At 43.8% G+C, this 22,648-nt stretch overlaps 1 protein-coding gene across 1 annotated transcript in view; it reads left to right on the top strand.

Annotated features, from left to right (window-relative positions):
• The first annotated feature begins 8,365 nt into the window (after positions 1-8,365).
• The window catches only part of TTC9 (tetratricopeptide repeat domain 9), a 29,400-nt gene continuing 15,117 nt past the window's right edge, over positions 8,366-22,648 (top strand). The window contains exon 1 of the mRNA XM_013959202.2: positions 8,366-8,794. Within this exon, the coding sequence (XP_013814656.2) occupies positions 8,428-8,794 (367 nt within the window). The 5' untranslated portion in view covers positions 8,366-8,427. The remainder of the gene's footprint in view (positions 8,795-22,648) is intronic.

Raw genomic sequence — 22,648 nt, 5'->3', positions numbered from 1 at the left:
CAGAAGTGATGATCAGAGGGCTGCTGACAAGGCCTGAAAGGAGAAGAGCTAGTGACTGTTGGTAGGAGTTTGGATAACAAACAATTCAGTAATTGATGGGACAGGGGAATCTTGAGGCAGGTCAGAGGAAAATCAGGAAGGCTGGGAAGCACAGAGTAGCTGAGGAAATGATAGAGAATAGGTACAAGGCAGCAACAGGGAAAAATCTTCAAACACTAGAGAAAAGTCAAATGCCAAGATAGCAGCCAAAATCTTCTCAACAATCGGAAACCTTTCTTTCCTGAGCTGCCAGGACATTCCTGCTCAGGGCTCAGGAATTATTATGGCAGCTGTGCTCAGACAAGTAAGGCCATAATGGCTGCTCTTCAGATTCTCCTTAGGGCAATCCTGCTAATATAAGTTGTGCCCAATAGTGTAGAGAGAAAGAAATGCCTTTTCAAACAATGTAAGTGCAATGTGTTGCAGAAATCACTAAACTAAATCTAATTTTCTGCAGTGAAATCTCAGTGACCCTTGATTAGATAGTGATAATTTCCACATGTCCACATTGTGCATCTTACATCTGCACTGCATCTCTACCACATGGCCCCTCTAAATGAGTCTGAAAGGCTTTCATAGATCAAGGCCCAGGGAGCCAATTAGAATTTTTCTCCTCTTTGCAGGAAGAAGCAATGTTGTTTCCTCACTTAGGGTTCACTTAAGCTCCTGGTATACACAAAATTATACTCATACCAGGCTGTACTGGCCAACATCCATCACTGCAGTGTCCTGGGAGATGAGACCTGGTCTGGAAAGCTGCCTGCATGGGGAACAGAACCACTTTCGCAACCAAAGAACAAAGCTGAGACTCTCACATGTGAATTGCAGGGCTGATGCTACTGGGATAATGCACAGATGGTAAGCCTGTGACCACACTGTCTGGGGCTTTGCGCTCACCAGACCTCACAAATTTTTGTCTGGCAAATCTGGGATTGGATGTCCTCAGGAAAAAACTGATGCTACAGGATGATGAATGTTGGTGATAAAGCAAATAGCATTCTTCTTTCAGAGTCTACCTCCCTATTTGTGCTTTTTTATGAGCAGATCACCCATACATAAAGTTTATACTGCAGCTGTCACTCAAGCGGTTTCACTCAAGCACTTCTTTAGGTACAGGAATCCCTGTGCTCAGAAATGGATCTGTCTCCAGGATGAAGTATGCCATCTGTTTAGTTTTGCACTGCAGCAGCCTCAGCATGTTAGTTTGGAGAGAGAAGTGGAATAACTACATCCAACTGGAAAAGCAAAGGGGAATGCATTTACACTGAAATTTGCCAAGGGCCTGTGGCTTACACCTCAAACTCAGTTACAGCACAAAAGCGTTAAAGGTCAGGAGCATAAACAACCTTAATCTCACCTCTTTTCCAAAGATAGCATTGCTAACTGAACTGCAGGGCCTATATCCTGCTGATAGACTGGCTAGGTAATCACTTTTGGGAGAATACTATTTACCGCATCAGCAACCACACTTCCTGAAATAGCCTGTGTTTCCTTGGAGGCCATTCATCTGATCACCATCTACAACTTGCACTGACTTCTGAGAACAGACAGGAAAACTGTGGAGTCCTTCCCTTTCACATCAATCCAGTCAGATATGTTTAGCACAGTAATAGCCTTCCTAGAGGCCAGTATTTTGCTATCAATCAATCATGACAAAGTCGCTAGCTAGTTAACCTTCACCTTTGTGAAGACTGCCACACGACATAAGCCAATAAAGACAGATTCTGTGAGTGTAACAATTCACATAAGCCTTGGTTTTCAAAGACTTGGCCAAACAAGGAACTTCACAGAAACTCTGCTTGTTGTCAAAGACCTTAACTGAACTTCTTCACACATTGCTGGGACAAATATTAAAAAAGACAGCTGCTTTTCTAGCAGGTCTGGTTTGCTCTGTAAAATTAGCACTCACAGTTTTCCTCTTGCAGTTCAGCTGTAAGATCAGTTCTGAATAATAGCTGTGCCTCGCACTATCTGGCTGTCGCACTAAGCAGACAATTAAAAGCACAAACTTCCCCATTTGCTCCCACGCTTCATTTTTCATCCCATAAACAGAGATAGGATTGATCCACAAAACTGAGATACAGACATTTTTTCAACCTTAGGGGTAGTTAGATGCACATGTTTGATTTGTGCCTGTACCAAACAGCATGGAAGAATTCAGCTGAATGAGAGTTACAGCCATACTTGTGAGTTAAATGCAACGGTTCTGGTGTTAGCTATGTAAGTAATGGGCAAGAAAAGATAATTATGCACATATCCTGGAATCCTGGAGTACAGTTGGAATGACTGATTCATCCTGATGGTATAAATGTGTAAGCAGGATGTAAGAACTAGGCAACAGTCCCAATGTAGACACCTAAACTGAGCATGTTTTGCTGCTGGTGGTCACTAGATGGCATTTCTTTTTTGAATGCCAGCAGTCCAAGATTTGTGGGCAGTTAGTGAATTTTAGGATTCTTTTTAAATTGTTCAGTAATTCAGGCTCCAGTTACACTCATATACTGTCTGATTTGACTCAAACTCAAGCAATTTTCTACTCACTCCTGTACAGATTTGAACTCCAAGCATCACCTGGTCTACTTGTTAGGGTCATGACCTTTACTAATCTTTGACTACCTACCATTACACGGGCAGTAAGATGATGTCAGACACCAGCAGCCCTGCAATAAGTGCTTCTGTCCAGTCTCTTATCCCCAGTAATGGTACATAATACACGGTTTTTCAGCGTTCCAGGAATGAGGGTGAGCAACCTCACCATCATGGTCAGAGCAGATGCCCTGCCAGTCATGATGGAGCTGATGCACAGTAACTTGAGCCCGTACTGCTGTGGTGTAACATTAAGCAGTTTTGCAGCTCATCCTGGGGCAATAATAACTGGGATGATGGCAAGAGGATCTGCTTCCTTAGGGTCCCAGTAAACCCTTGTGCATAAGCCAGATCTAGGTCACTGCTAGTTCAAAATCTTCACATCATATTCTTTTGTCTGGCATAGACATGCCTTCAGAATTAGGACAGTTTTGGATTCTGGTAGATAAGGTAAAGGAAAAATGAGGAGTGAACGAATAGGAGTGTCTATTTTGCAATTCTCAACATCTGCCTGATAAGAAAGATGTGTTTTTTTCCCCAACCTACTCTTTTCACACACGACAGAGGAATCATCCTTGCTGTTTTTCAGGCCAGTCTGAGTAAAGTGCAAGAGCCTTCCTGGGACACTGGACTGGCTTGACAGATTATAACTACAGCCTGCAGATGGGCTGTCTATAATGGATTTTAAAGATATCAAAAGTGTCTAACAAATTTTATCTGTCGGCAGCATTCCCTTTCTCTCCAGTGCAACTGAAGTGTTCTGCATATCAGAATACTCATTTTTAATTAAAGTACAAAAAGAAACACTGGGAATGATGATAAATAGTTTTGATTTGGCCTGTCCTGGCTCCTTTAGCCTCCATAGCTAAGGCTTATAATTAGCACTTCAACATAATCTTTACAAAAAAAAAAAAAGAATCCAACATGTTATAAATAGAATTTGGAAATCTCATTTGAATTTTGAACAGCTGTTCTGTTTAGCCATCTACCTCTTAATATTCTTTATCAGCAAACATTTCTGTGAAAAACAGAAATGCTCATATGTGTCTAAGGAATGTTTGTCACAGAAACACTCTAATTTGCCTGCAAACATTTGTGTTCACCATTCTTTCTTGATTGTATGCTATTCCTGGGAAATTCATTGTAGCCCTGACTAACCAGTCCCAACTGAGCAGTCAGCAAACATCAAATAGCCCAACAGGATCAACTGATCAATCACACAACCCATACACAATATACTCTAAGTGAAGTGTGATGTATTTGATGAGCACTTGTAAATAAAGAAGCCCTTGTGCTAAAGAAATTATTGACTGCAACAAATGATATGAAGAGATCACAAGAATATGTATCAAGGTGGCAACTTTTTCTTGCATATGATTTTATTTCCCTTTCCTCCCTTCCTTGGATATAACTGTAAATGAGAAACTCCCAAGCAAAGGATTTCAGATACTTCTCTGCTTTTGTTTTCCCAGGTCTTTCAGAAGCTCTGTCTCTTCTTTTCCCTGTACATGGACAAAATGCTATGGTGCAGAGCTTTACATATGATTTGAAAATAAATAATGGATGACTGACTAAGCTGGTGACAGACTGTAGCAGCAGAAGCTGTGTATGCTGGAAGCTAGCTGCAGCTTGGGAATGCTCATTCCAGCTGAATGAAGGCAGTTAGGGATCTCTTCTCCCATTCACAAGGGCTTTACACCATTTTCATTACAACCTATTTTGGGCCCATTTGGAATGAGGTGCAACTTCTGGTTTGCTTCTGTAGCTATTTGTAATGGACTTAATCAAACATTTCTTGCACAACCAACAGTCCCATCAAAGTCAAGCACAAGGAGAGCTGGACTGAGGCCTTAGGGCATTTACTATATTCAAAATTGATTTCTATTTTTGAATGTGTATAAGCTTGAGTCCTAGCTGCCGTTAAAGTTGCAGTTGGTAAAAATCTCACCCAACAGTGTCTGTGCTACAGCGAATTCACATCCAGCTAGAAAAATGCATCAACAAAGCCTGGGTGCCCTGCCTCCTTAGCTCTCCTCAGTAGCCTTTCCAGATTCTTTAGTGCTGTTCTGAAATGTGAGGAATCTGTGCTGTATCTGCCTGTATATTAATTGCTCAGTTGGGCAGAGACAAACTGTCACAGCTAGAGGAAGGTCTGAAGATCTCACAAATATTTGTCCAGTATCTTTCTCAATAGTAACAGTTTCACCCTAAAACACATCTTCCCATTGTCAACAGGACCCCACAAACACAAATTTCTTCAGGTAAGCTGTAAGCAGGAAGTTATGGTTTAGTGAGTCACAGATCTCAAAATAACACTATGAAGCATGTGACCACTGCATAATAATAATAATTGAGCAATGCAAATATACGCTCTTGGAATGTGCTAAGGAAATCTCAGTGTGGAGAAGGAAAGACAGGCACACCCAGGCATTTTTAGACACTCACTGCACCTAGGGGCATCCAGACAGACAGGCACACCCCAGCTAATACAGAGTGAGACAGATAAGCACAAAAACTCTACGGATAAAAACTCACCGTTGCATAAAAGACAGGCTCAACTAATACTGACCAATACTATGATCTCATCTCATGGCATACAGATAATGACTACAAACTGCCTTCATTTTATCTGAATGTGTCTCATTTCATAGTCCAGCATATCTATAAAATATATAAACTTACTCTTTCTGATGCTTCCCGTTTCCTGTCAGGTTTTCAAGCTGGGTATCATTAGAGGTGCTGACCATCTCCAAGGCTGTATGTGGTGTCTAATGGGCCTCAGGCAGCTGATATCTGGATCTGGACATTGAGTTATATATAATCAAATGAAATGTAAGACATCTCTCAGGTACAAATCTTGTCTGACTTGGGAAGGCAATAGTTTCTCATGGTTTCCCTCAAAGACCACATTCTCCTTGAAAAAGAAACAAAAACACTCCCTTTCAAGAATGGTCTATGTAGTGTCTCTCTGTCTGACACTGCGCTGCTGCTTGAATATTTTAGTGCAGCCAACAAATGACTTAGCTCCTCTCTAGGTGGAAAGAGTTGATGGGCTAAACTGACCTTTGCCAGTTACCCTGCACAAATCTAACAGGAGCTTTAAATTCTCTAGCTGAGGGATCCAGCTCTCAACTGAGGGGTACTGTTTGACACCAACATGGAATCTGTTGGTCAACAAATAGCAATCATTCAGACACTTCTGCTATCATCTGTTCTGGGATATACACAGTCATGACATTCCTCTTCATATTCACCAGAAATGTGTCAAGAAGAGAGCTTGGACATTTCTGGAAGAACTAGAAGATGGAAAACTCATTCATGTGCTGAGGCAACACTCAGGACTAAGCCATGGCTTAAAATGTCCAGCGCAGTTCATAATGTGAAGAGTACTCAGTTTTGGCAATATTTTGTGACCTTTTCTGATCACATCTGCACCCATGTTGGCAGTGACTGCCACCAGATTTTTCTGTGATAAAAGCTTCACTTTACATAACTTGTTTGTCATTCACTGATGACCACTTACCAAAGGAAGAAATCTCAAAGGAGACTTCCTTAAGGCTAATGCATAGTGGGGACAAGAAGGAAAAGAGTCACCTGTCTCCATGCCTGCTAGAGTATGGGATATCCTATGCATGTTTATGGGCTCAGACAAACTCTGAAAGGGGGAAGCAACCCAAGCTCCCAATCTCACTTTGCTGCAGCACCCTCCAGGAGACCACTCCATTCCTTGGTTGCTTCTACAACTGCTCAGATCTGAGGAATTAAACTTCTGTGACAATCTTCTTTCCTCTGGCAAAGTGAGAGTTCTAGCATAAGAGACGCACTGTACTTGTGAATTCTCCTGAATAGGATTCAATACCTGTAAAAAGAAACCTCTGAAGTTACTTGAACTTAGTTTTTGTAGTATGACTAGCAGATAGATAAAAAATGACCCACCAGGAAGTTTCCTTCCTTACTTTTTAGGTTCCACACATAAATTCCACTCTAGCTCATGACTTATACACACATACACCCCCCTCACCAATTTTCTAATTTCTAGATCACGCATACTCTGAGCAAGATCTGTAAGTGAGTTATGTTATGCTTGGCTTGAGGTACCTGAAAATGCAGAGCATCTGTTTTCAGAAAGTAAGGCCTCACATGTTCAGTAGGGCACCTGAAAATCAAAGTACCTGAAATCACTTAATCATTTCTGAATATCTTAGCTCTTTCTAATTTCTCTCATACAAGTATTTTCAAAATTATTCATACTGCTAATGCTTTTATGATGAGTGTGATGTTATTTGTTTTTCCTTAAGGCTCCAGTTCCTGGAGTCAGGTGATCAGGTATGTGTCTGTACTGCACTGAGACCACAGACTCAGCCAAGTCCAGTAGCCTAGAACCAGCAGAATCACATCACCAAGGCACAGAGCCCCAGCTTACTAGTCCTGGTAACAAGGAATTATCCAGACACTAGTTCCAGACCTGCATAAATACCTTCATGGGGAGCTGGGCTGCACAAGATTTCCCAATTTACCCAACACTGCGCCACATGCCATCACACTAGGCTAGACATGTCTCAAAGAGAAACTCAGATCTCCATTTTAAAATGTCTTCATGGTTGCACAGGAAAGTTTGAGCACACTATACCACAACTGCAGCATAAACATGTCAAAGCTACATGGGTACTGAAAAGACACCTCCCAAAGCATTATTAAGAAAAAAAACCCTCACAGTATTTTCAGCCATCTTCTAATTTTTAAGTGTGAAGTATGTTCTTTGAATATTTTGGAGCAACAATGCACCCAAAACACATCAAATTGCTCTATGACACAATGCAGACACTGTGGCCTAACAAAGTTAAGCCCAGCACTGGAAGCAGTTCTCCCTCTATCTGTCTGCAAGAGGAGAGCCGCTCCCCACCAATTCCTCCCCAAATAGGCATCAGTAAGCATCAGCTGATTTTTCAGAAGCAAATGGGAAACCCTGATTCAGGAAAATCAAAGTCTCCAGAGTGGCCAGTGCTGGGGGCAGGGGCGGGGGGGAACAGAGGAATTGCTGGGCCTCCACTTTCGCTGCCCTCATGCAGAGTTTGCAGCAGGCCTGCTTGCCCTGGCAGTGCAGAGTATGCAAGCCAAAACATGTGAGGGACCACGAAAAGGCGAAAGTGGTGTCTGGACACCGGTGGGACTCCGGACGGGCTGCGAGGGATGGGAGACATGAGGGAGAAGGAAAATGGGGTGCCGTGGGGTGGGCCTGAGACTTAAAGTGCATGGAAAGCGAGGTAGAGGCAGGGAAGGGAGGTGGCTGCCAGGGCACCGGAGGGAGCCCTGGCTGAGGGAGAGGGGGAGGGAGGCTGGCGGGGGGATCTGTAAGGCTGGCGAGCCTGGGGGAAGCAGAGGGGGTGGGCCGCCCGCCTCACCCCCTCCCCTCTGCCCTGGCAGGGCTGGCGTGGGCTGGGCCTCACCGCAGGCCCCGCGGCCTCGCCAACGGCCGGCAGGTGACCGTTGTGCCCGGTCGGCGCGGGGGGGGGGGGCCTGGCGCCGCGGCCTCGCCCCCGCCCCGCCGCGTTGCGCGGCGCGGCGGAGGGGTGCGGTGCCCGCTGCGGGCGGCTCGGGGCGGAGGCGGGCGCCCCGCGGGTTGCGGGGGGAGGAGGAGGAGGAAGAGGAGGAGGAGGAGGAGGAGGAGGAGGAGGAGGAGGAGCGGCGGCCGCCGGAGGATGGGAGCGAGCGGCGGAGCCGCGGAGCGGCGCGGGGGCACGGGCGGGAGCGCCGCGGCATCGCCCGCGTAGGGCGGCGCGGGAGCCGGGCGGCGCCGCGGCCATGGAGAGGGCGAGCCCGGCGGCGGGGAAGCTGAACGCCGGCAGCCGCGGGTCGGGCGATGGGCACGGCCCCGCGGGGGGCGCCCAGCCGCGGGCGGCTGCGGGCAGCGCGGAGCCGGGCGGCGCGGAGCCGGGCGAGCTCATCGGGCGGGCGCTGGATTTCAAGAGCCAAGGGGCGCAGTGCTACAAGGACAAGAAATTCAGGGAGGCCATCGGCAAGTACCACCGCGCCCTGCTGGAGCTCAAGGCGCTGCTGCTGCTGAGCCAGGAGCCGGGCGGGCAGCGCCCTCCCGCCGCCGCCGGGCTCAGCGAGGAGCAGAGGCAGGCGGTGGAGGCCATCGAGGTTGACTGCTACAACAGCCTGGCAGGTCAGCGGGGCCGCGGCTGCCCGCGGGGGGCGCGGGGCGGCGGGCCCCCCATCGCCGCGCGGCTCCCTTCCCTCTGCTGAGCGCCGCTGTCTCGCTTTCCTGTTTATTTTGTTCCATCTCGCGTTTTATTGCATTTCTTTGCTTTATTTTCATTTTCAAGTTTGGCACAGAAGCGTTTCAGGTGCGCGACACAGTGTCAGGCTCCCTCCGCTAGCGCTGGGGACATCGCGCCCCGCGGGTCCGCTGCCCGCCTCAGGGCTGGCCCGCGGCCCCGCAGCCCTTCCCGGGGGCTGCCTGAGCCGCCACTAATTAATCCTCTCGCCCTCTCCCCCGGGAGACAAGTAATGAGGTAGTGTGCATGCGTGGGATGCTCAGCCTTAACAGAAATTGTAGCGTGTGAGCTGGCTAAGGTTGTATGTGCAGCGTTTTCCCCCACAGCCCAAGATGTCCTTCAGTCCCTTCCCTGCAGTTCCAGTTGTGGTGCTTGTAATTAACAGTATGACAGAGAGAAATTCCTTCTATCACATTTGATATAAGGAAAGGAAAGGGTTTGGGAGCCATTGCAGTAGCTACAAATAGTACTAGATATAAAAAGATTTTTTTTTGTTTTTTGTCTCTTAGCTGTAAAACTGGAAAGCAAATATAGTGCTGGCTTGTTGCTAGATACCAGTCACCACTGTGGCCAGTAGACATTTGATCACTGCTCTCTTTGCTCCCTGCCATCTGTTTTGAACAAATGCTGTGGGAAGGTGGAGAGGAGGGGTGGGCATTAAACTACTTTATAGTCTGATCCTGAAGTCCGAGACAGAACTCCTGTTGACTTCAAGGAGCTTTGCTGAAGCAAAAACTGCAAGATCAGAGGCTATTTTTGTTCCCCAGAACCATGCAGGCTTCTTTCCAAGTTGAAAGCGTCTCTAAAACATTTTCTTTAGGTACCTACATCTCTTTAGGTACATACAGGATAGAGAGTGTTCATAAACTGAACAAGGTGCACAAACTGACAAAATTAATAGAGCCCTGCTGCCCAGAAGGATGAAGAGTCACTCGTTATCCTTTACATCCTTGGGGGGAAAAAAATGGCAAAAATCAGGACACTAGTGTGTCAGCTGTCACCATCACTTGGCTTTTGGCTTTCTAGACAGATTTGGTTAGCTTTGTTTCCTGTTGTCTAGCATGAAAAAAAATGGAGAATAAAGCAAACAGGGTTTAAAACACCAAAGCAGAATCTTCTCTTGTTTTAATCCATGCTGGTCTGTTATACTCAATGTGGTTACTGGGATGCAATAGAGGGCACAGTTTAAGCCCCTTTTGTCATGTTTTCAAATACGCTTCCTTCAAAATACTGTTTAAAAGGCATAGAGGGAGAGGCAGGTGAGATTACACAGTGCTACCATAACCATAACCACACAGGTTTGGTCTGCAGGTTTATTAAAATCCATTGTATATTGCAAGGCTCATTCACATTGGCAAGGTTATACAAAGAGCCCATAATGCTATGAAAAATATAGCTCAGAGTGTTTCTCAGTTTGAAAAAATACTCGCAGGTAATATCTCTTCTGGCTATCAGTACTGAGATACAAATGAGACATGGCATCTAGAAGACAAATGAATTGGGAGGGAGGAATTGGGATTTGCTTCTGTGGCACCTTCTGCTGAGTACACAAATTCCACTTGCTAGAAATGTTTACACTTGTGCTGACAGAGTTGTCCTGCATGATGCTGGTTGTCCAGCTTATGTATTTACTGTTTTTAGTTTGTGCAGGCAATTTTTTTCACTGCTGGTTGTATTTGATCTTGTCAGCAGTAGCAATCAGACAGTGGGAGAACATGTGCTCCGTCTTTAACCTAGATTTGAACAGATTTTACCTAAATTTACCAGTGTGAACACCAAGGAGGTGCAAGTAACCCTCGAGTTGTAACTGGTGCTTTTCCTGAGATAACCTCACAGCAGGTCAAGGTATCATTTTGCACAGACAATTGTAATATGTTTCAATAGGAGCAGAGAAAAGGTCTTGGAAACACGTGGTTTCACATTTTTCTGATGCAGTGTCTGAATGTGAGCAATTAAAAAAAATGTGCTGCACATGGAAGAGGGGAGTGTGCAGTTAAACTGAAATTGCAGTGTTGCTACTGCTAGCCCTGTTCCAACATTCCCATTCTAGCAGGAGAGGCTCTGTGAATTAGTGTCTGAAGAAGGGAAGGGGGAGTTTTCCCAGAACTGTCGTAATAGTTATTAAACCTTTCTGAAAGACACTTTGTGAGGTGCAGCAGTGGAACTTTATTGGTTTACAGTATGTTCCAGCAGAAGCCACCAGTTTCTTTGCACAGCAAGCTCTAGCAGTGAAGTCAGTGCATACTGTTTGAGTAGAAGTCAGTGTTACTCAACATGGGGAAGAGAGATCAGGTAGTTCTACTTCTGAGCGCTGAATGTGTGCATAGAGCTATTTTTAAAACAAATGAATCTGCAGAGAGCAGAGAGCATAGCAGCAGTACATATTATTTCCACAGAAGGCAGTTTTTGACTTAGCTGTGATTTGTACCCGGTAGCATTAGCAACTGTCATCTGAGTGTCCTTGTTATCAGGTTCTGTTAGCACCTCCACTTACTCTCTAAGCTTAGCATTTAAGAAGCCCACCTTGCTTTTGAACTGCCATTTTTCAAATGGCCACCACACTTCCACCTTCTGGAGATGTTCTGCATCATAAATATAGATGCGCACACACACACGCTTACATATTTAGAGACAGTATACCAGTCAGAGGAGATCATCATGTATAGTTAAATATGTTCTTAGACAAATGAGCAGGTAAGAAATGTATACCCAAAGGGGATTTGGGGTAATCTTATGGGTGAAGGTTGTGCACGTGAACAGTGCAACTGAGGTCAATTGTTTTTTTTAATCCAACAGTGATTACCTGAGTAAGAACATGTGGGCAGATGCTAAACTGTTGTCAGTCCATTTGTTGCCTTGTAGAATGTAAATTTAGGCACAAACGTACCCACAGGTTCTTGCTTAGTTCTGCTTCTTTTGTAGAGCACTTTCAACAAGCAATCCTTGTACCATGAAGCGGAGTACCCAACTCATATTTAATCAAAGTCCCACAATAGTTGGTGTGTTTCCTAAAGTTCCAGCTTTTGGAGCTCTGTTGCACCCGCACAACCTAAGCTATTTAGCTCATTTCAAAGAATTCTAAATCTGTTGGGTTTTAAATTCTTGGGTTTTTTTTTTTTTCATTTTAATTGGCCTAGGATTTTCCACTGCCTGCCATTGCTGGTAGTGCTCACATTTCTTTTAGTAAGCTACCAACTGGGCTTCAGTTTAAGCTCCAAGAGTTTGGCCATAAAGGGACTCACCTTCACATCTGCAAAGTAAGTTCAGTCCTGCTGTATTACATAGGCCTGCCAAACCCCCTTCATTTTACTCTAAGTTTTTTTTTTGATAAATGTCACCAGATGCAGGAGCAGCAGTATGGTCTAAGCTTCCAGAAAGTGCTAGGATAGGCATAGAAAAATCCTACCAACATCATAGAGCCCTGTAGAATGGATGCAGGACCGTAAGGCAAACACAGTCATTGCTTTATGACTCACTGTCTCTGACCTTGAGGAAGGAGGAAGTCACTTGACCTCTTTTTGCCTCTCTCAGCCCAAATGAAAATAGAGAACAGGAACCACAATCCAATCCCAATGGTGCAATCAATTGAGTTTCCACAAGTCAGTGGGATTTTTAAATTTTTTTTTAAGATGATTGTATGAAGAATGCATGCAAAAAAACAAACTGGCCAAATATTCCTGATGTCTTAGCCTCCCCCCCACTCATATAGCATCTTTTATCTAGAAGAATCTTAAATGCTTTATGAACTGCATGCAAGCAGGGATCACTTACCAACTACAAATGCAACCACTACTCATATTAAATGCAATGATTGTTTTATTCAGCATTACTGCTGAATAAACAGTTTACAGGATCAGAAGGACTGTTTCTTCTCTGCAGAGAAAAACAAGTCCTAGTCCTTCCAAAGCACCAAAATGCTAAGGGTAAGCATAGTTTTAAGCTTTTCTTATGAGGGAAAGTTACAGTGTGATGAGCAAATGTTTGTAAGTTTGCCTAAGCATGCAGAAATGCTAGAGCTAGTCCTATCTAGAGAAACCCTAGAGAAACCTAGAAAGAGGACCAGAGAGCGCACTATGGATTAGGAATGGTAGCAGGTGCTGGGAGATTTAGATTTTTAATCCTGCCTCTCTGTGCTAACTGATTGTATCATCTTGATTACATCCTTTCATTTCTTTGAGCCTCAGTTTACCCATCTGCATTTACCACCTCTTGGGAGCAATGGAAGTTTTGTTAATTACCTGAATGTCAATTAAATGTAGTATGCATTTATATCCCCATTCAAGTGCGTTTAGCTTAGTGTAGGAATCCTGGCAGGAGGGCACACACACCTGCAGAGTATTACAAAATGTAACAGTCCAAGATACCTCTCAGCCTGGATGATGAGGTTCACCCTTCCACACTGGCAGAAATGTTCACTGGTACCATTCATGATTATGCAAAAGTCAGTGTCACAAAACATGGCAATTCTAGTAGCATAGAAACCTCCTAGCACCCTTGGGTTCCAAATCAGGGCGTAGGTACTGCTCCCAACAGTCACCAATTATGCAGACTTTGGTGACTAGTCCCACTGAGACAAATAGCCTTAACCCAAGCAAAAATATGACTAAACATGAGAAAAGCTGATAAAACTCATCTCCACTGACCATCCACCAGGAGTCCTCAGAGGGGGTCTCTTCTAAAATCCCATTTACAGTATATAGCAGTTCACAAGTACAGACTCTACCAGGGCACCTGCGGGTGTTAAAGCAGTATTGAATTGTTGCTTGATGTGAAGTTTTTTAATATGCTACATCAATAAAAATCACCTTCTCTAAGGGTGTCGTGCAATGTGAAAGGGAGACAGCGGCAAATAAGAGCAGGATGTGGTCTGCACTCTCACTGATAGAGGTGGAGTTTCCTGACACTCTTATTTTAGATACATCTACCCAACCAGCATCCATGGGAATGTCTGGCTTACAGGTCTGATGCAGGCACTGCTCCAGGTTGGTGCAATTGCAGGCGCAGAATGAACACAAGTGACTATGCGTAGTATTTTAATGATAGCCCCAAAACCTGCCGTGTGATTAAAGTGGGATTAGAAGTCATTGCCGTAAATTGCTCTGTAGAAATACTCTGTACTTACCTATTTCCTTTTATTTTGGAGAACAAAGATCTTGTTCAGGCAGGAGTTTCTTGTGTATTGATGGGATGAGATGGAAGACTTTGGGAGGGGACGAGGGAAAAATGATGGCCAGCTGCCTCCAAACTTGGATTAAATGGTACGTGGCTGACAGCATCTCTCTCGCTGAAGCAGGAGATTCGTTTTCCTCTGTATATACCACTATTCTTCCCAAGCCTTTTCAAAACTTGAAACTCTGGAGTTCTTTTTTGTAGCAACTTTTGGGCTTTGCATGAGGGAGAAGCCTGTCACAGCTAACTTTGTCACCATTTGCCTGAAACAGAGGGTACTGGGAAGGTATAAATGGAGCCCTTGCCAGACTACCCTGAAGAGCTGCTGTCTTGGTGAGCTGGGATCTGTCCGAGTCTAGTTGCAGCTTACCTGCAGGAGATGTCAAAAATCACAAAGCCCCTTCAAGAACACAGGCCAATGGTTAATTTCTTTACCTAAAGATTAGTGATTGCTCTCTGCTGTGAGATGTGCATTGGTATGTTTTCTGAGAGGTTTTTAGTAGCTCTTCCTGTCAGCTTTACTCTGGCCTCTTCTGAGATTCTGTCCTGGAGTTTCCTCCAGCAAGAGTCCCACAATGAGTCACAGTCTCTTACACCTCCCCAGGTCTCCATCAGTACTGTGCTGGAGATGGCTCATCTGGTTTGATAAAACCTAGTGTAAAAATCACAGCTGGTTCCCAATCTATTACTAAAAACACCAGTGAGCTCCATGGTTACCTTCTTTTCTGGGAGCTGGGCCACCTCTGTGTGGTTCAGCAGGTGGAGCATCCTTCTCTTCCTCCTGTTCACTTGGGCTCAGACCCAGAAATACCTAACCCAGCTCCAGACCCTTTCCTCCAGCCTTTTTCCTGAAACTGCTTATTAATTCAGCAGCACATCCCCCATTCCTCATCAGTGTCCTATAAGCAGTGTGACTGGTGCACCAAGGGTGAAGGGTCATCAGAGGCTGTCACATTAGGATTTTAGGTGTGAGATCTAATGCACATCTGATGGAGGAGACTGTTGTGAGGAAATGAACAGTAAAAGAAAAGGGGACTAAATAAAAGGGAAGCTCTAAATGTTCCAGGTCCCAGTTTCTTCTTGACATTGTACTGTCTCACAGAAAATAACATACAGAAGAGTATGGAACTGAGGAAACAAAGTGAAGGGAGAAACTTCATAATCAAGTTTGGAGGAAATTTACTGGCTACTTGTTTTCTTCTGTGTTCTCCTGGATGAGGAACAGTGATATAGATGGACAACCATTTATTAATCTTGATTTCCGCTTACGCAGGTTACTATACCAGTGACTAATTCTGAGTGTTAAAAATGCTTTGAAAGAGAGTCACTATTAACTATCATTATCTAGAAAGTTGCTACTAATGACTGCTTAGAATGTCTCCTTTTGTTCATTCCTGCATTGCATCTTGGATGGGAAAGAGTACATTTAGGACATTGATAGATGAATGCAGGTAAATCCTGTGGTGGCCTGGAGTGTTACTTAATTCTCTTTAACAAAGATTGTCGAATCAGTGCAGTTTCTGGAATCTGCTGATATTGCTGATGAAGGTAGCTTCAGCTAAGGAACACTCAGTTGTGCCTCAGAGTCTTTGAGGCTGAGAGATGGTAGTAAGACAGTATAGCTTGCCCTGTTCTTACACTCTTCCCCAGGCAGCTGTGATTAGCAATCATTGAACACAGGGTTGGACTACATAGACCTGTCTCAGTATAGCCATTCTTAGTTTAGGACACCGCTGAAGATGGTGCTAAAACAATTCATGGAAGTGAATTAGGTACAGTCATGTTTTCCTCTCTGTTATAACCCTTGGCAGAAGAGACAGCTGGGAGCAATGATTTTTATCTGTCATAGCTAGACTTGCCAGAGCTCATCTGTCACTATCCAGTAGCCAATGTCATGATCTTTACTTTAAAATAAGTTCCATTCTCCCCACTCTCTGAAATTCTTGACATGTCATCACCCTGAGGCTCATAGGCTAGACAGCACCATCTGCTTCTCCTTGGCTTTGTCCTGTGTACCAAGTTCTCCCATTGTGTTTCTCAGCTTTGGAGTCAGGGCTGCGTACACAGTCAGTGCCTGTCCACCTCCACTTCCTCACCAAACATGCCTACCAGAACAGCCTTCTCTCAGCAGTTCCCTGACATCACGGCGCTGCTCCAGTTCATTCCCACTATCCTCCTCTCACTCATCACAGTCCTTTCCCCTTTGAATTCCTCTGCTGACTCTCCTAGTTACAATGTACCATGTCAGATTTCTCGACCTTCCAGGCAGAGGCCTCCCCCTTCTCTGTTCTGTCGGTGAGGCCCACTCATCCCCCTTGTTCTCAGGCTCTGCCCCCTGGTGTCTCATTGTGCCCGATTCCTTCAAGCTGCTTTTACCTGTGGTATGTGCATTCAGGCTGGACCATTTCTCCCTGGCTCTCTTCAAGACCCGTCTCTGCTGTGACACCTCCAGGAAATCACTCGGTTGATGCTGGTTACCTATTTTTGTACAACAGAGAGAAGGACCTCTCTACAAAATTGTGTGAGCAAACAGGTGACCATATCCCACATCTTCACGCCCTTTGTACGTCATTTATCTTTGTACACTACCAACTCTTAGGATCAGGGGCATGAATCTTAACACATGCTTGTCCTGTGTAGCCATGATCACAGCTTTGGGCATTAAACAGTATGCACTCATGTTTAAAACCTTAGGCTGTGCAAATCATCACCCCAGAATGGTTCAGCAACAGCCTTCCAATAGGAGTTAGGGGAAAAAGCAACCTCATGCTGTTTGCACCTCTGGCAGTTTATGGATCTGCATTACCAGAGAACCCAGAGTTGTGTGGCAAGTCCTGTGTCCCAAACTCCTGACTATATCGTAACACCTCAGCCCTGTTCATTCATATGTACCATCAACAAGGCACGACCTGCAACTCTACATGTTCCTAGGTGGAGTGCCACTATAAAACAACCATTCTTACATTGCTACATAAGACTACAGCATTTCTGTTTCCCCAGTGCATCCATGTCAAATCTCTGTCCTACTAAAGCAAATACTTTTCTAGTCACTGCTCAATATTCCCTTCCCTTTCTTTCCTCAGTAGGAGCACTGTCCCTTGCATTTCCTTGCTGCCATTTTAGGGCTCTGTCATGTAGATTGTTCTGCATCAATGACAGCAGCAACTACTTTCATATCAGAGTGGCAGGCAGTAAAACTCTGCTAATCTAGCTGTCAATCTAGTTCCTTGGGAGCTGCTGGAAAAGAGCAGCTGGATCAACCAGCAAAGAACCACCAAGCTAGTTTTCCTCAAATTTTGATTCCAAAGGTCCTGTGATGGACTGATTACAACTGTCATTTTTCACCCCTCTGCTGTTATTCTGGCTTGGCCACATCAGAGACATCTAAATGACTTATTCCCTGCACATACTCAAGTGCAGTAACTACCCTTTTGCCAGTCCTCTTATTCTCTAAAGCAAGAGGGTTCAGGCTCCTCTTGGCAAAACTTATTCAGGCAGCAGTAGAAATTTGCTGCCTATCTGATGCCTCTCTAAGGCTTAGCCTACCATGTGTTGACTATGATTTCAGATCAGCTCAGATGGACCCTGTTTATCTTAGTTTTTTCCCAACTCGAAATAAGTAGCTGTTGACTCCAGGCAGCAGAGCTGTTTACTGCTGCCTGAAGCAGATGGGGTAGAATAGAAAACAAGCACAAGTATAGCTTTGCCCTGCACATTCCCCACCGTAATATGTGGGAGAGGAAACTTACACCCAGAAGCAAATTAAAAACAGAGGTGTTTGGAACTTGGAAATTTGTCAGACTCTTAGTACTTCCTTGGGCTATTCCTGGGCTGATGTGGCTAACAAACTTCTACCTTCAGTGTGCTGAGCTGTCCCTACAGTGGCCATCTAACTCACAAATTCATCCTGATGGAAAAAGTGTCTTATAAGATAAAGAATGATCTTTCAAGCAACTGCAGGAAAGAAGCTGTGAGGACTCACATTTCTCTACCCAACTCCTGCTCTCAGAGACAGAGAGGGCAAAAAGATCTAAGTATCTTCCACTCTTTTGGGGTATAAATGGGCCCATGGAATGGTTCTGGCTCCTCTCAAACAGGAGCTATTTGGAGAGCTCATCACCTCACCCAGATAATCTTGCAGAAGCAGAAACATGAGGGAAAGAGTCTGTTCCTGTAACACCCATTGCTATAAATCAGCACTAGTCCTTGCTCTGCAAAAGCACTTTTTTCTTGTCTAGCTCTTCAGAAAGAATCAAACCAGAGTTAAACCTCAACTTCTTCTTTAGTCACCATGTTTTAATACTAGCATAATTCAAATCCTAGATTACTATCCTCTTAAATGATTTGCAGTGATTAACAGCTCAAGAGACACTAGTACATGCGTGCTGCAAGGAAGTCAGAGGCACATAACATCCTCAGCTATACTGGAATTACAAAGAAAATGTACTCATTTTCCTTCATACATTCTCTAAGTACTGTCATGGAATTCAAACTGAAGCAGCCCAGGAGCTTTCATTAGTAATTTGGGGGGTGAGGGAATAAATTAAATTAAAAAAAGAATAGAAAATAATTTTTAAAATTTAGAGCTGATTAACTTGGAGCACACTGCCAGAAGGTATCATTGAGTTAAAGAACCTAATAAGGTTAGAAAAGAAGGCTTAGACACATAACTAAGGAGTACATTCACTGCTATATTAGTAGGATAAAAACTGTAAAGCAGATACTACATTTTCATGCTTGAGAACGACTGTTAACTGTTTTGGATTTATGAATAAACTTCTCTGAGGTTTTCATTTCTTTGTGCAAGGCTGTGTCACATAAATGACTCAGTCATGCTATGATCAGCTAGCATATTCACATTCTTTTCCTTTTTGGCTGTTTCCAGCTCATGAGCTCAAAAATTCTAGCAGAAATTCCTGTTACTAGTCCCAGAGAGCATGATCTCACATTTTTTTATTACTGATTTCCATCCCAAATAATTTACTGTTGTCCACCAGATCATGTAGTTCTTTCTATATGACATTGTCATCCTCATCCTTTTTGACAGTACATCCCAACTGTGTGTCCATTAGTAGAGCACTCCTACTTTTGCATCAAGGACATTAACAAAAACACTGAACAAGCACAATTATGAAATTAATTTCAGAGGAATTCTATTAGTAATCTTTATTTACAGACCATTATTTCTCATGTCAGCAGAAGCCATTTCTGTTTCTTTAGCCACCATACAATTCTTGTACTATACCTTCATCTTCCCTAGTTTAACTGAAAAGGCACAGTCAAGACAGGGTATTGTATGATCAACCTGATTCAGTACAATGATTCCTGTGTTCCTAGTGTCTGAAAACAAGCTCCCTGCTTGGGATAGAAACTACTTTCCATATGCCTCAGATTGGACATACAGTCCTACCTTGTTCTTCGAGTGCCAGCAATGCATTGCACAGACATGGTTTATGAAGGGTTTGAGAATGGACTGAGGTCTTTGCCTGAAGCACTTTGCCACAGCTCATGTCGAAGAGAAGACACCTTATTAGACAGAGGACTAGCTTGTGCTCCTGCACAGCTCAAGCCCAGACTTTATCAAGCAGATACCGCACTGAGTCACTCTGGTCTTCAGTTTATTCATTTTAGCCTGATTTCCAAAGGAAATGAGTCAAGCAACTATGTTTTGTATGGTCTGCCTGTCAGTCCCCTCTTAATAACTTTAAAACCTGTTGACTAACCAGACTTGATGGAGAGAGAGGTGTCTCAGTGATGCTAAGTTTATATAGGTGCAGAGTGCAGGAAAGAGGCAAGGACCGTTAGAGGCCTAACTACACAAAAAAGTGAAGTTTAAGCTCACCCTGCACAAAATAACAGAGCACAGTGAGATGACAGCCAGGGTTAGTTGCTCTGTTGCTGACAAACCACTCTTCTTTGTAAGTTTATGTAGTGCATTTTTAAAGAAAATATGGTTCTGAGAGCTTTGATTTATACCTCTCTCTCTTCAAGTATTTAGAAAAGAGTCAACCCTGGCATCCTCTGCCTCTTTGATTCGGTCAGTTCCTGTTCTCTCCATCCCTCCTACAGAAGTCATAGAGGCTTCTTTCTGTTTCAAAACATAATTAAAATGGAAGTGTGCTGGGCTATGCTGGATATGGATAAAACACGTGAATGGATTATTATAGTGAAAGAAATGTTCCTCCTCATTTGACGTCTCTGTCTTGCCGGTAAGACACTTTTCAACTAGGGAGAGCTCAAGAAAAAACAAAAGCATTTCAGTCACTATCAATTGTACATGGTATGAATGCACAAGGAGGTGGCCTCTAAGATAGCTGCTCCCCATTCCTTCACAGACTCTGTAATTGTCAGCTCTTTCACATGTACTGGGAGGTGAACTGTGAGCCACAGCAGGGCACAGCACACAGATGTTATGCGGCCACATCATCCTGCCCTGTTTATAGTACAGGATAAAGTGATAGCTTTCATTCTGAATTGAACACGCTGCAGTAAGCCAGGCTTGAGGTAATTGTGGCATGCACAACTGTCAGTGACTTCATTTGAGAGCCTTCAAGCCGTTGCAACTGCATTTCACATTGCTGCTGTCAGTTGTTTGTTCAGTGAACCACTATGAGCAAAGGAGGCTTCCCACCTCAGTGAAGGCGGCAGCTTGAGTCCCCATCATTCCCTCCAAAGCTTCTCCCTACATACAGAAATCCCCTCCTTGTCTCAGCTGGGCCCGTTAGGCCCTTAATTTCACTGCATAGCACTTCCAGTACTTTTCACTGGTAACAATCATAAAATATGTGACAGCACTTGTTGAAGTTGGACTTCTGTTGAACTGCAAGCACTCACCAGATGGTTGTCACCATCTGATGTTGCTGATCTCTGATAAAATTCTATGTACTTTTCCCTTCTGAAAATGACTCAAGAGACCAGATTCCTCCAGTGGGTTTCAGTAGCAGCAAAAGGCTGGAGGAAGAACGAATATGATGTGAAGTAGGTACAGCAGCGAAAGAGGAAAGCAATAGGAGGTGAAAAGCTTGACAGAGGCAAATAGCAAGGGAGGGGCAGTGGAATAAATAGCAAACGGCACAGTAGATCTGAAGGCCAAACATACCTAAAGTCATATTGAAGGCAAAATACTCATCTAGGCTGGACTAGGTGAGTACTGATTTTAAAAGATAAAGATAGGTCAAAATTACTAGATAAATATAAAGTCAGAGAGGAGGAGACCTCCAGGGGATTTAACCTGCCAGATTAACAATAACAACCTTGGCAAAACCAAACAAAGTTACTCCCATCTATTCTAACGTGGCAGCAGGAGGTGCTAGTGTTCATGGAGATTATAGTCAACATGATCTAATGGTTAAAAGTTGACTTACACTCTTGCTCTGCCAATGAATTGCTAGGACTTTGCTCCCACCTCTCCTGGCTGGGAAAATCAAAGGCATGGAAATCAGAAGATGCAATCTGAAGATGAGCTCCACCTTAAGCTCTTTATCTTGGTAAAATAAAGATTTGCTGGTAGATAGCTGGAGGTGGATTTTGGCTTCAGAAAGCACTCTTGTTTGCTTGATATCTAGGTTTAAACTAGTCCTTTAATTCTACCCTAGCTGAAAATTGTCAGTAAGCTTCTGTTTTTAGTTTGAAGGACCTGTAACCACAGGAACTGGTAGGCTAAAATACTCTTTCAAAACCTGGCAGATGGACAGAAGCTATGAGGATCAGATGAAAACTGCTAAAATTATTTGCCTCCCAAAGCTTTACCCCTTTGAAGGAAAACTAAGTAATGTATCTCTTGCTTTGTTAGAGAAAAGAAGCATAAATTATCACAAAATTGCCTAAAAGTATCTTAAGAATCATTTAGAAATAATAAACTCTTCTGAAGAATTGTTCTGTTGAAAGTTAGGAAAGTCTGAGATACAGGAACATGAACACACAGCAAAGGCAGAGAGCATTCATGCCTGCTGTTACTTAAGTTATTAAATATTTAAATGTCAAACTTTGTTTCTTCAGAATGACATTCTCCAGTAGGACCTCCTGATAGGAATTGACAATAAATGGCAGCTATCAGGGAGAACCAAGAACCATTCATGTTGAGTGTTACAGCACCATCAATAATGGAACCATGTTGCTGAACAGGAATCCAAGAGTCATTTATCCATACCCATGCATGATACAAGGGTACAGATAATACCTATCCCAGGCAATGTTTGTTTAAGCTGCCCTTAAAGACTTCCAAAATTAGGAGCCTCCACAACTTTCCCCATGTAGTCTATTCTAATGCTTCACTTTCTTCACCATTAGAAAGTTCTTCCTAGGAAGAATCTTCCAAAACATTTTTTTGTTTGTTTTTACATATATGAACACTGTAAACATGTCTTCCCTCACTGTCTTTCTGGGGGCTTATATGCTGTGTCTATGCTGTATCTAAACCACTTGTCATTATCAAAGTCCTCCTGTGGATTCTCTCCACATTTTCTTTCAAGATTGTCATCCAAACTCAGACATGGTGCTCTCAAGTCTTGCAAGCTATGCTTCTTTTCATATATGCTAGTATGCATTTGTTTTCTTCATAATGGTATAGCCAT

This window comes from Apteryx mantelli, chromosome 4, assembly GCF_036417845.1.
Source record: "Apteryx mantelli isolate bAptMan1 chromosome 4, bAptMan1.hap1, whole genome shotgun sequence".
Classification (NCBI taxonomy): domain Eukaryota; kingdom Metazoa; phylum Chordata; class Aves; order Apterygiformes; family Apterygidae; genus Apteryx; species Apteryx mantelli.
Note: the sequence above shows the minus strand (reverse complement) of the source record. Positions and strands in the feature narration are given on the sequence as shown.